The sequence below is a fragment of the Nicotiana sylvestris genome, chromosome 3 (assembly GCF_000393655.2).
Source record: "Nicotiana sylvestris chromosome 3, ASM39365v2, whole genome shotgun sequence".
Classification (NCBI taxonomy): Eukaryota; Viridiplantae; Streptophyta; class Magnoliopsida; order Solanales; family Solanaceae; genus Nicotiana; species Nicotiana sylvestris.
Genome location: NC_091059.1, coordinates 132,706,294 through 132,721,117, shown reverse-complemented (window position 1 = coordinate 132,721,117; position 14,824 = coordinate 132,706,294). Strand labels below are relative to the sequence as shown.

The window sequence follows — 14,824 nt, the reverse complement described above, 5'->3', positions numbered from 1 at the left end:
GCGTGAAGATACTTTCGGAAACTAACTTAATATGCTTGCTTGAAGGGATTGTTCAAAATGAGCCAAAGGAGCCATACTCAACTCATAAAGGAGTCCAAACTTGAACAAAAACAAAGACTGTGCCAACAGATGAGAAACGTGGACCGCAACAAGATTGTGCGGCTGTGAACACTATTTCGAGGTCCGTGAAATGAAGAATCAGAGAGATGGATTTTTGGGCTATAACACGAATGTGGACCGCGTCAGAAAGTGCGGCCACAAAAGTACCTGTGCTACCACAATTGGAATTTCGCGGACCGCGGTTGCTGAGGTTCAAAGAGTTCACATTTCAAGTTAAAATAAGAAGTGTGGTCCGCATTATAATTATGCGGCCGCGAAAGTCTCCTACGCGACCGTGATGAAAATTACGCGATCCGTAAAACCATGCTCAACCCAGATCCAAAAGTTAAAAACGCGAACCGCGATCAGAATTACGCGATCGTGAAAGTAAGAGTGCGGTCGCGGTCAGAATTACGCGGCCGCAAAACCTCCGCAAGGGGTATTTTTGTCCGAAAATTTTAGCTTAGTATAAATAGATTTTTTTGTCATTTTTAGGTCAAGTTATGTATTAGAGGAGCACCTGAGACGGCTGACTTTACTGCTTTTGAAAATTTTGTACTAGATTCATCTTTTAACATTAGATTTTCATCTTTTAATCTAGTAATATGAATTTCATCTTCTTTTTATCTTTGATTTCTATTATTTCCATGAGTATCAAAACTCATAGCAGGGTTGTGACACAACCCTAGTGTGGATTGTAGACATGTAATTTTTTATCCTCCCCAAGGTTTTACACATTTTAACATAAAATATTTAGTTTAGGTTTAATATCATTATTTTAAATAGTTTTGACTCTTTTACTTTATTTTATCACAAAAAAAAATGATAAGAAAATAAAATAAATATTTTCATCTTTAGGTTAAAGTCAATTAGTATATTTATATTTATAGTATTATAATATTTGAAAATATAAAAAAAAATAGTTTCACTCGTAGTATTTAGTTTTATATTAGTTTATTTTAATTTAGAGTGATTTTTACATTTTTATAGATACGTTGTATTATTTGGTCTTTTTAGTCTAAGTTCAAACACAAAAGACATGGTCCAACCCAATTACCTTTAGCTCATTCTTCTCAACCCATTAGTCCATTTAAGTGCAACATTTAATCCTAGCCATCTATTTCCTTATAATCCAATGACCATCATCCCTTTCCACCTCCATATAACCAATTATACAAACCCTACCCTAAATTTTTCATTTCCTAGATCTAAGACCTAGCTAAGAACCTAGACCCCAAGAAAATGGCGCCTCCCCAAAGAAAAGGATTTCGATCGTGATTTTTCTTCGTTGGAGTACTGTATCAGTTGGGATTCAAGATTAGCAATTGGTTGTGGTGAAATTAATTACTAAGGATACAAAAGAGCAGCTTCAAACGGAGAAAAAGAAAGCAGTGAGCTGCGTGTTTAAACTTTGCTTCATATAACTCAACTAAATACCAAAGGCAGTATCGACTTAACCAAGGAGGAATGAACCATGATATAGGTTTTACCATATATGACCAAGATTGTTGCTGAAAACAAATTGATCTGCCAAAATTTGTCTTTTTTCTCCTTCTTTCGTTTATTGCTGTCATGACCCAATTCCATAATAGGTCATGATGGCACCCAACACCATTGTCGGACAAGCCAACGCAGAAAATACTAAATAAACTTTGATTTACCTTTACCCAAAAAAATAGTTGAAATAATTCTTTAAGTTGAACTAAAAATCAGAAATGATTAATTAAGTCATAACAATCATACAACCCCAAAAGGATACAGTCTACTAATGTGTGTGTCAAGACCTGGTGTCACAAGCTGTGGGCAACTAGTAGAATATACAAAAGAATCACACTATCCTACTGTCCGAAACAGAATAGACAGTAAAAAACACATAAGAAAGACTTTTTCAGGCTACTGAACGACATGGGAAGGAAGCAGCTCATCGTAGAAGTCTTGAGTCCGCTTAGGGATGCGCACCAGACTGATAGCCAGATACACCTACCTCAGATCCTATACAATTAAGTACAGAAGTGTAGTATGAGTACATAAACAATATGTACCCAGTAAGTATCCTGTCTAATCTCGAAGAAGTAGAGATGAGAGGTCGACTTGATACTTACTAGGGTCAAATAATATGAGAAAGAATCTGTAATAAGCATGGATAGCACAGTTTATTAGAATTGTATGGCAAGGATTAACAATTCTTTTTCCAAATAATATCATGGGTATTCATTTGCGTTTCAAAGGCATATATGAAGTTTAGTCCACAGAGAAATACTAAGTAAAGCATGCGCAAGCAATACCGAGGGACGTACGGTCCGATCCAACATAAAAGTAAATTGTGCACTACCGAGGGTCGAACGGCTCGAACCATAAATGCATCTATTACCCCGCTCGCGAATTACATGTGTGACGCTGTCAAATATAAATAAGCTCATCAACAAGCAGACAATAATATATATATATATATATATATATATATATATATATATATATATGAGGAGTAGTTATTCACAGGAATATCCAAATTTTCTTTAAAAGACAAAACTGGAAAGGTTCCCCCACTAGTCTCATTTACTTTAATCAACATAATTTATACGAATCCGAATTTAACATCAAGTTAAAAGAATATCACGTAGAGCATGCTTTTGGGTCCTAAACTATCCGAACTTAACATAATAGTCGCTACGCGCGGACTCTCGTTACCTAAGGCATACGTAGCCCCCGCATGTAATAGCAATTAATTCAATTATTCCACCTATGGGAATAATTCCCTCTTACAAGGTTAGAAAGGAGACTAACCCCGCTCCAAAGTGCACTTTCAATACCAAGAACGAGTCCAAGCCCTCAATTCGGAGCCAAACGATCCCAAACTAGTTAAATGAGGTAAGAACTAGTTAATATAGGTTCACAAGATTGAATTCTAGCTATTTAAGCAATTTTCCAACTTTTAACACAAGTTTCCTAAAATCCGACCCCGGGCCCACATGCCCGAATTTCAAAAAAATTTGGAGGAAGTTGTTCTCTATAACCTAAGGATCGATAATATATGATTTCTAATTTGTTCCATAGCAAATTTTGCGGTAAAATCTAACTTTTACTAAAACCCTAGGTTTTTGCTCTAACCCCATGATTTCACCTTGATATTAGTGTTTAATCTACCTAAGACATGATTATTAAACTAGGAATAGGTAGAACACACTTACCTCAAGATGCTAGGTGAAAATCTTCTCTCAAAAGCTCTAAAATCACCAATGGAAGAGTGAAAAAGTGATAAAAATGACTTAGGACCCGTATTAAATGAACCTCACTGCCTCAGCGATTTTCGCATCTGCGGTCCCGCATCTGCGAAAGGGGCTAAAATGGCTGGGACCTTTTTTGCGGTCTTGAGGCCACATCTGCGGAGCCGCTTCTGCAGTTCCTGGCCTGGCCTGCCCTAGGCCGCATCTGCGATGAAAGGACCGCTTCTGCGGTCTCACACATGCAGTCCACCAACCACAGGTGCAGTTATGACAGAAGCAGCAGCTTCAACTCTCCTCAAAATTTTCCACTTCGCTTGAGCCTCTTCCGATTGACGCTCGGGACTCCTGGGCCCCGCCCGAACATACCGACAAGTCTGAAATCATGAGACAGACCTACTTGAACCTTCGGAGCACCCGAAACAACGCTAAATCTAGGAATCACCCCCTAAAACCAAATGAATCAAACTTATGAACTTCAAGTTCTTAATTTTCCTCTAACGGGCCAACACGCCCTTAAACTACTCGGATTGACTCCAAATTTTATAGGCAAGTGTTAAATGATATTTTAGATCTATACCGGGCTTTGGAACCAACATACGAGCCTGGTACCTATGAAATCAGTCATTAATTAGTTTCTTTAAATCCTTAAAACTTCAGATTAACAAATTCTAATAAAAATTCATTTTTCGAGCTAGGGACCTCGGAATTCGATTCCGGGCATACGCTAGGTCCCATATATTCTCACAGACCTTCCGGGACCGTCAAATCACGAATCCGGGTCTGTTTGCTCAAAATATTAAAGTCAAACTTACTCTTTTAAGAAAATTCTAAGGAATCAACTGGGCATATTTCGCTCCAAACTCTTTCAAATCCCGAACCAACCGTCCCCGCAAGTCATAAATTAGCTAAAGCAAGCACGAAAATTTTTATTTAAGGGAACGGGGTTCTAAAAGGCAAAACTACTGGTCGGGTCGTTGCAACTGCCTAATTCAATGAGAACAAAGAGGATAGTTCTCAATCCACAATCGTAGCTGGGCTCCATTTTAATTTACACAGCAACTGTTCAAATCAGTAGCCCCCATGGATTTCACGTTTCTTCACTCGCATGGGCTGAATTGAGTCCGTTTGCGGCTGGGCTCATGATTCCGTTCGAGCTTGATTGCCATTTCTAGTGTTGTTAAAGTTCTTTGGACATTCGATTCAAGGTTCCGGTTTGCAATTTCGGTGTTTTAGTCCAAGGATTGTTGTTTTGTTTAGCCCGATTGATTTACAATTTTCAGCTTTGTTCATCAATAAAAGGTCCATTTCACAATTTTCATTCCCATTTCATTTTGTTATGATATCTTGGTGCGCGTGTTGGTTGATTTGTGATTCTACATTGTTTGAGTAGCATGTCTTAGTTTTTGTTTAAATTGTTTTAATTAGTTTTATTTTGATTGTGATGTATGTAGTCTTATTTCTTGAATAAATGTTTTTAATTAGGTATATGGAAAAACTGGAGTTGTTTCTTTCTTGGCAAGAAATAAGAATGGGCCATAAGGTGAGTCTTGAACCATAAGGAATCTAGACAAGTAATAGATCATGTTAGCTAGCCTATTTGCTCCCCAATAAATGTCTTGTTCGTAAATTTGGTATCACAACAATCTCAAAGATCAGGAAAAAATTCAATTATCGTGATTACGTACATGATAATTGTACGTGTGCTATAGGCACATATTAATAAATAAATTATCGTGATTACATACACGTACGCGTGACATAATTACGATACCAATAAATAAATAAATCGAGGTATGCGTTCGCGCAAATTCAGTCAAACTTTCTTAATAATAATAAAGCGTTATTAATTGTGGACACATTTGCGTGACATGATTTTTGACGCGCCAAACAAAATGAGTACACGTACGCGTAACTCGTTTTCAAGATAATTCCATAATCACGAATGTTCGAGTAATTAAAAGCAGTAAAAGGTAAATGCACATAGGTTCTAAAATAAGTAATTAGACAACTTAAGCCAAGTATAAATCGCTAAGCGACCGTACTAGAACCATGAAATCCGGGAATGCCTAACATCTTCTCCCGGGTTAACAGAATTCCTTACTTAGAATTCTGGTTCGCAGACTTTTAAATAAAGTCGATTTCCTCGATTTGAGATTTTAAAAATAAATCGGTGACTTGGGATACCAAATAAATTATCCCAAGTGGCGACTCTGAAAAAATAAATAAAATAATCTCATTTCGATTAATGTCACTTTAATTGGAAAAACTCCCTTATATACCTTTCGGGTGGTAAAAAGAAGGTGTGACGGCTCTAGCGACTCTGTTGGGGACAAGAACCCAGAATCTCTGTTTCGGGGTTCAACAATTCGAGCTTGTTAATGTGATTTTTACTTGGCTTTATTTATTGTTGAGATTATTGTATTTTGTGTGCCTAATGTGCTAATTGCTATTTATTTACCGCTTTGATATTATTTGAACTGTATTTAAATGTCTTCTTATGCCTCCCTTCTGAGTCTTCTAAAAAACGGTGCTCACGTTCGCGTGGCCCACTTTTCTGTTAGAAGTTATACCAAATAGAACGAGGTTGGGCAAGCAATAAGGCCGGGCAGACTTTCGTGCTTCCGGTACGTTGCCCCCTCTTCGGCTCGAGTTTGTTTGCTCGGATAAGCCAGGTCTAGAACACAACCCCAGGTTTAAATTTAGAATAACATAACCTCATGTCGGATCCCTAGTAGGAACGTTTATTTGCATCACGTGCATTTGACCTTGGGGGCTCAACACAGGGGTTGGGTCCATCTAGGACAAGTGTACCCAAAATAAAAGACCATCCTGATGCATCCTATATACTATGTGAACATTTATTTGTTTCGGCTTGCATGTTGTTAGTTAGGAAAAGAAAAGAAAAAAAAAGGCAAGTATTTGAAAAATTCTGAAACTCTGCCGAAATTCTGGAAAAAAAAGAGAAAAGAAAAGTCATTTCAAAATGAGCCAAAATTTTCAAGTGTCATGTTTCCCCTGTTCCGTTAAAACTGACCAAACTACGCATGTCTGATTCTCACCGGATATTAGATACGTAGGGAAACCTAATCGGTTCCGACCCCAATTTTCAAAAATTTAAAAATATTTTCCTTTAGTTCCTTCTTTAGAAACCTCTCCCTGGAGAAAAAAAAAAGAAGTTTTTTAAACTTAAAAAAAATGGTTTCCTTCTTTCTGAAGTCTTCCATACGAAAAAATGAAATAAAAAGACGGGTTTCCTTTATTTTGAAGTATTTTTCCCAAAATAATTCAAAAAAAATCAGAAAAAAATATTTTCTTTGTTTAAAAGTCTTTCTTTCGTAAATGTCAAAATATAAAATTATTAGTGAAAAATTGAAGTCCAAAAATATGTTCTTTTTTCTTTAGAAATACTTTTGTAAATAAAAAAAACTCATAAATCCAAAATATTTTTCTTAAAAAGTCCCTCTTTCGAAATTAAGAGGCAACATCCAAAATCCAAAAAAATATTTTCTTTCTTCTTTAGAAAAAGAGAAAATAAACAAACAAAAATATCTTCCTTTTATTTTTGAAATTCCCAAAGTTCAAATCAAAAGAAAAGGAATTTTTAGAAGTCTTTCTTTCAAACAATAAAAATAAAATCAAAATCAAAAATCCCCAAAAAAAATTCCTTTCTTCTTTTAAAGCATTTCTTCAAAAATTCCAAAAACAAAAATTCAAAAAATATGTTTTTCTTTTTCTTAAAGCTTTTATGCTCTGAGTTTTATAAAAGTAAACCAAAAATAATAGTTAGCTTATTTACTCAATTCTCAATCTTCCCGAACTACGCAAGATATGATTCATGCGGCGTCATGATACGTAGGCAATCCCCATCGAATTCGATCATAACAATAAAATCAATTGAGTGAAAAATAAACTGAAAAAAAAAAGAGAAAGAAAATTGAGTGAAAAAGAAAAAAAAGGGAGCGACATAAATTAAAAGAGTGAAAAAAAAGGGAGAAAAAGAGAGTGCCAAAATAAAAGAGCGGCAAAAATGAAAAAAAATCAAGAGTGATTAAAAAGAAGCAGAAATAAAAGAAAAGAGATATTGAGTGAAAAAGAGAGTTAGTTAAGGCCGGGATGAAACATGCAATCGTTCAAACACATGGTAGAAACGTTTAACTGTTTAGGTGCATTGCATCCAAACGTGCGAGTTCCTATCTGTTAAGCGTCTCAAAACTAACAAGGTTGTTGGGTGTGCAAATTAGCAAGGTTTTGTTGGTTGGTTTTGTTGGTAGTCTAGCTTCCCCTCTTTCACAAGATCCAAAGGCACAGATGGCCTCCGCAAGCAATCTACCAATTATCAGTCCTGAGGATAACCTGCCATCGGCTATTCTCCAGCTAGAATCAGTAGCTGTTGAAGAGAATAGGATGTTGCGTCTCCGCATATTAGAAATGTGGGACTCTTGGTCTAATGGTAGGGAACCGCCAAGTGCAATCTCTGGGTTTCCTAAGTTGATCTCCAGGTCAAGTGAGGTTACCAACGCCCCTGTGCCCAACCCGCTTATCCCATGCAGACACCCTCCAATGTTGTCCAATGTTCCTGGCATGCCTTCTATTGTTCGCCCCCATGCGTCAGTTTCCTGGGCACCTCCAATATCGTTCTCTACAGCACCAGTTTGCACCAGAGCACAACCAACTTTACCACGGCCGTATGTTAAGCCTCCAATGTTCACCTTTCAGGGTCCACAGCTTCAGTCAGAAATAGCATATGTGACCCCATACTCTTTCACTCAACCTCCGAATATGATCTCTCGGTGGAGCAAGAAAAGGTTGTTAAAAATCCTGAGCAAGAGAAAATGGCCCGGAAGATGAAGAGCTTGGAACAAATCCTGAAAAACATGCAAGGTCTGAGTGGCCAAAAGAGTGTCTCACACTCTGACCTCTGTATGTTTCCCCATGTCCACTTGCCAACTGGCTTCAAGATACCAAAATTTGAAAAATACAACAGGCACGGAGACCCGGTCGCTCATCTGAAACGATGTTTTAACCAGCTGAAAGGTGCTGGTGGAAAAGAGGAGCTACTAATGGCCTATTTTGGGGAAAACCTCTCTGGAATTGCTTCTCAGTGGTAGACGGATCAAGAAATTACCCATTGGCATGTGTGGAACGATATGGCTCGAAATTTTGTCCATAAGTTCCAATATAATATGGACATCTCTCCCGATAGAAACACTTTGTCCAATTTGAAAAAGAAAACCGCGGAAAGCTTCCGCGAATATGCTGTCAAATGGCGTAAGCAAGCTGCCGGAGTAAAGCCACCAATGGACGAAATTGAAATGGTCACAGTTTTTCTGCAGGCCCAAGAGGCTGACTATTTCCAGAACATGATGTTTGTTGTGGGTAAGTCGTTCGTTGAGGCTATCAAAATTGGGGAAATGGTTGAAAACGGTTTAAAAACAGGTCGAATCTTGAGTCATGATGCTTTTAAAGCCACATCACAGGCTGCTCAGAATGGTTCGGAGGGTTTGATGAACAGAAATAGGAGTGAAGAGGAAGCCATGATGGTTTCAAACTCGAGGGGGTCCCACAGGTCATTCAGCCAATCATATGTTCCTCCTATCGTCCCACCACACTATTATCCCCTTCAAGATGCTGCTTATGCTGTGGCACCGCCTCCCTATGCGGTGATGAATGCGCAACCTTACACGCGGCCACAACAGTATACACAAAACCGAGCTCCACCTCTCAGAAATGCCCATTCTTACCAAGCTCCATACAATCCTCAACCAAATGCTCCCCAATACAATCCTCGCCTAAGAGAGCCTTTCAGAAAGAATCAGTTTACCCATATTGGTGAATCGTATTCAAGTTTGTTCCAAAAGCTAATCAGGCTAGATCTATTACAGTCAGTGGCCCCGAACCAGCCAAACCCCGAGTCCCCTTCGTACCGAGCTGATGCTAGAAGTGAATACCACTCTGGAGTAGTGGGACACAGTACGGAGGACTGTTGGACCCTCAAAAGGGCAGTTGAAAATTTAATTGAAGCTGAAAGAATTGTTTTTCGGGATGAAGAAGCCCCTGATGTGATGAACAATTTGTTGCCTGCATACAACATCGGGCCAATAGTCAGAATGATTTGTGAAGATAAGAAATTTGATCCGGCACTGAAGTCCATTGCAGCCATTGCCGAGATAGAATAAAAGCCAAAAAACAGTTGCCAAGCCTGAAAGTACCCTATTAGACGGGAGTCTCGGTAGCCAGTTTTGCTATCCATTCTGCGTCCGAATTATCTCAGGGTGTGATCCGAATGTTCTACTTTATTGTCTTACTTTCTGATGTAAACCCTTCTATCTTTGAAATTCAAAAAAAAATCAATAAAAAAATCAAATGAAATTCTTCCAGGGATGTCTCTTTTCTTAATCTTGTCATTTTTCTTATTCTCTTTTTAGTTCTATTAAATGCAGATTTAATAACATGACATGCTTGCGGACTTTATGCCCAGATCCTAAAACGTTGTCAGACCTCGAAATAATGAATCAAGAATTAGATCGCAATGAAGACTAGTTTAAGGAAATAAAACAAAGAGTTGGAACAACTGAATGAAAATTGGTTCCAGATTGGAAAGGTTCATACATTGCAACAAGAGTACTGCCAAAAGAGTGCGTTGTACTTGGGGCACATCGAAGGAAATGTCCCTGAAACAACTGTCAATGCAAATGCAGTCAAAAGGTACTATGTTGGATCCTCTATATAGCGTTAACGTTCTACGATTAGGATGAAGAAGGCTTTCTTTCTCATTATCCAAATATTCAACTCTTTGTAAACCCTTTGAGCCGGCTCCCATTCTTTGATTACCCTCTTTGGAACCTGGAAGTTATATTGAAAATGATGAATGAAGAATGAAAAAAATGAAAAGAGAAGAAAAAGAAAGATTAAAAAAATGGAAGAAAGGACAATGAAATGAAAAAAAATCGAGAAAGGAAAAAAGGAAAGGAAAAGAGAAAACAAAGCAAAACAGAAAAACAAAAGAAAACCAACAACAAAGTTTCATGAACTACTTCGACTTGATTCCGAAAGGATACGTAGGCAGCCTCTCTCTGGGGTTCAGTCACACTAAAATAAAAATCCAAAATCCCCCAAAAAGTGAAACTGGAGCAGATGTTATAATGGTTCGGCGATGATCCCGCCCAAAAGGTTCCAAAGTTGTAACTCAATCTAAATCCTTTTTTATCCAAACCCTGTTCAAGTCCTTCCGATCAATCGGTGAGAATGTTCAAGGACCGTAGAATACAATTACTTGGATCCGATACAGTCAAAATGAGAGAAATAAAATGAGAGATTCTTATTGGTGAAAACTCACACGGGCATCTTGAGGCGATAGTAAGCAAAGAAATCAAAATGAGAGAGTCCTGTTAGTAAAAACTCGCAAAGAGCACTATAAGGCGAAGATGAGAAGGCAAATGAGAGAGGTCAGCTCGTGAAAACCCGCAAAGGGCGCCTCTGATTGAAAAGAGGATCCTTGCAACCATCAGCATCAACAGAGTCCTAGCGAGGTTCCTCAGTTTCAAGGCAAAGTTGTGATGAATTTCTGAGAGTCGGACGGTTCACATAGATCAGACATCCAGTCCAAAAGGCATGTCATGTTCATTGAAGTCCCCATGCACTCCAGATAAGTCCTTCTTTCTTCTCCCCGAAAGGGATACCTCTCGTTTAAATTCATTATCCTGTACATTGTTTATTTTTCTTTGAATCCCTTTCGGGTTAACTTTATTCTGGAACTGAGACAAAGAAGGGATGACAAGACTGATTTATAGGGCTTTCATTTGGCATGAGCTAATACGTAAAAAGGCACCCAACCTCGCCACGAGCATCAAGTTGACCTCGACTGGCCATGGCAGCCAATGCTTCGAAATCAAAACTCTCGGAAGGAGAAAATCAAATTGAAGTGCCTATAAAGGAAAATGAAGTTGAAAAGGTTAAGTCCCATGTGGCTAATTGTCTCACAAAGGTTTGAAAAGCGAATATACCCCAAATGCTGTGAAATTGAAGTTGGAAGAAAGAAGCCAAAAATGAAAGGCCTACGAGGGCGAAATAAAGTAGGAAAAGGTTAAGTCCCACGCGACTAGCCATTGCAGCAAAGTTTGAGGAGCCAAAAGTTCCCCGATGCTCCGAAGTTAAAAAAAGAAAGAAAAAAGAAAAAAGAAAAGAAAAAGAAGTCAGAAGGGAAAGGCCTACGAAGGTAAAATAAAGTCAATAAGGTTGGGTCCCACCGACCAATCGTCATGGCAAAGTCTGAAAAAACCAGAGGTTCTCCAGGGCCTGAAATGAAATCGGTCCTTAGGGAACAAGCAGTTGTAGTTAAGATCTTCATCAAGTGATCAAAACAATCAAGGCCACAAAACCAACCACCGTTTCAAACTGACAAATTGTTCTTTGATTTGAAAACATGAAACAGGTGCAGTCCAAAACAACTCTGCAAGAAGCAGATGCAATAAAAGCAAGGCACGCAGAAACCAAAATGGTTCTGTAGTAAGTTGACCCAAAAGGGGAAGTCCTTTTAAACTCTTCATTCATTCTCCTAAATAAAATTAAAAACAACAACAACAACATCCCAATATAATCCCACAAGAGGAGTCTGGGGAGGGTAATATGTACGCAGACCTTACCTCTACCCCGAGGGGCAGAGACTGTTTCTAGGAGACCCTCGGCTCAAGAAAGCAACAAGAGACGATATATTAGTACTATCAATAGACTCATAATAAAATAACATAAAATACATAACATAAAATAACAAAATAACAACAATATAAGAAATATAGGAAATACGAAAAGGATGGAAAGTATACTAATATCCAATAGATAAAGCCCTACATTAGTAGCTGATCAGTAGAATCCTAAGGCTAACTCCTAACTGGCTAGTCTCACTCTAGTGCGCTGTAGAAATATTCACAACTTCCCCCTAACCTACAACCTTAATGCTCGGCCTCCACAATTCCCTGTCAAGGGTCATGTCCTCAGTAATCCTAAGTCGTGTCATGTCCTGCCTGATCACCTCTCCCCAATACTTCTTAGGTTTCCCTCTACCTCTCCTCGTGCCCACCACATCCAGTCGCTCATACCTCCTGACTGGTGCATCAATGCTCCTCCTCTGAATGTGCCCGAACCATCTGAGTCTTGCTTCCCACATCTTGTCCTCTATGGGGGCCACGCCCACCTTCTCTCGAATATCTTCATTTCTAATCTTATCCATCATTGTATGCATGCACATCTATCTCAGCATCCTCATCTCTGCTACTTTCATCTTCTGGATGTGTGAGTTCTTAACCGGCCAACACTCGATCCTATACAACATAGTAGGCCTAACCACTGCTCTATAAAACTTACCTTTTAGTAACGGTAGCACTTTCTTGTCACACAAGACTCCCGTCGCTAACCTCCACTTCATCCACCCACCCCTATACGGTGTGTGACATCCTCGTCGATCTCCCCAATCCACTGAATAACTGACCCAAGGTACTTGAAACTACCCCTCTTAGGGATGACTTGAGAGTCAAGCCTCACTTCCATTCCTGCTTCCATCGGCTCGGCCCCAAATTTGCACTCGAGGTATCCCGTCTTCGTCCTGCTCAACCTAAAACCTTTAGACTCAAGGGCATGCCTCCAAACCTCTAGCCTCTCGTTGACGCCGCATCGTGTCTCGTCAATTAGGACTATGTTATCAGCAAATAGCATGCACCATGGCACCTCCCCTTGAATATGATGCGTTGTGGCATCCATCTCCAGGGCAAATAGGAAAGGGCTGAACGCAGACCCTTGGTGCAACCCTGTAACAACCGGAAAATGGTCAGAGTCGCCTCCTACTGTCCTAACACAAGTCTTAGCTCCATCATACATGTATTTAATCACCCTAATGTAGGCAACCAGGACCCCTTTAACCTCTAGGCATCTCCATAAGACCTCCCTAGGAACCCTGTCGTACGCTTTCTCTAGATCGATAAACACCATGTGGAGATCCTTCTTCTTATCCTTGTATTGTTCCACCATCCTCCTAATAAGGTGGATGGCTTCTGTGGTAGATCGCACCGGCATGAACCCGAACTGGTTATCTGAAATAGACACCGTCCTTCGCACTCTCATTTCTACCACTCTCTCCCCGACTTTCATGGTATGACTCGGTAATTTGATACCCCTATAGTTGTTACAGCTCTGGATATCGCCTTTGTTCTTATACAGCGGAACCATTGTACTCCACCTCCACTTTTCAGGCATCCTATTAGTCTTGAATATAACATTGAATAACCCAGTAAGCCATTCCAAGTCTGGTCTACCCATACACCTCCAAAGCTCAACCGAAATTTCGTCTGGCCCGGTAGCTCTGCCCCTCCTCATCTTACACATTGCCTCCATGACCTCATCGACCTCAATGTCCCCACAATAACTTAATTCATGGGGGCTGTCGGCATTCCTCAATTCACCTAGCACAATATCCTGATCCCCTTCTTCATTCAAAAGTGAAGAATGAAAAGTGAAGTAAAAAAAATGAAAAGAAGAAAGAAGAAAGAAAAGAAGAAGAAAAATACAAAATCATGGTAGCCTAAGATCCCCAATCTCTAGCTACGTTTTTCCAACATAGGGTTCCATTCCCTAGTCGCTGCCAGCATAACCTGGTAGTCCTTTCCAGTATAGGGTTCCACTCCCTAGTTGATCCCCGGCATAACCCGATGACCTTTTTATTTTCCGGCATAACCCGATGACTTTTCTGACATAACCCGTGGACTTCCCCGGCATAACCCGAGGACCTTTTTTCTTTTCCGGCATAACCCATTGACTTTCCTGGCATAACCCATGGACCTCCCCGGCATAACCCGTGGACCTCCCCGGCATAACCCGAGGACCTTTTTCTTTTCCGGCATAACCCGAGGGCCTTTTTCTTTTCTGGCATAACCCGATGACTTTTCCGGCATAACCCATGGACCTCCCCGGCATAACCCGAGAAACCTTTTTTTTCTTTTCTGGCATAACCCGATGACTTTCCCGATATAACTCGTGGACCTCCCCGGCATAACCCGAGAACCTTCTTCTTTTCCGACATAACCCGATAACTTTCCCGACATAACCCGTGGACCTCCCCGGCATAACCCGTGGACCTCCCCGGCATAACCCGAGAACCTTTTTCTTTTCCAGCATAACCCGATGACTTTCCTGGCATAACCCGTGGACCTCTCCAGCATAACCTGAGGACCTTTTTCTTTTCCGGCATAACTCGATGACTTTCCCAGCATAACCCGTGGACCTCCCTGGCATAATTCTATGACCTTCTTTTCCGACATAACCCGATGACTTTCCGGCATAACCCGTGGACCTCCCAAGCATAACCCGAGGACCTTTTTCTTTCCCGGCATAACCCGTGGACCTCCCCGTCATAACCCGATGACCTTTTTCTTTTCTGGCATAACCCGATGACTTTCTCGGCATGACCCGAAGACCTTTTTCTTTTCCAGCATAACCCGATGACTTTCCCGGCA

At 39.9% G+C, this 14,824-nt stretch overlaps 1 protein-coding gene across 1 annotated transcript; it reads right to left on the bottom strand.

Moving 5' to 3' along the window:
* Positions 1–10,912: 10,912 nt before the first annotated feature.
* On the bottom strand, positions 10,913–12,549 carry LOC138888049 (uncharacterized). Its single transcript, XM_070169848.1, has 2 exons — positions 12,352–12,549; positions 10,913–11,077 (listed from the first exon to the last, which is right to left on the bottom strand). Exons 1-2 carry the CDS (start codon positions 12,547–12,549, stop codon positions 10,913–10,915), a joined length of 363 nt encoding a protein of 120 aa, XP_070025949.1.
* Positions 12,550–14,824: the final 2,275 nt, after the last annotated feature.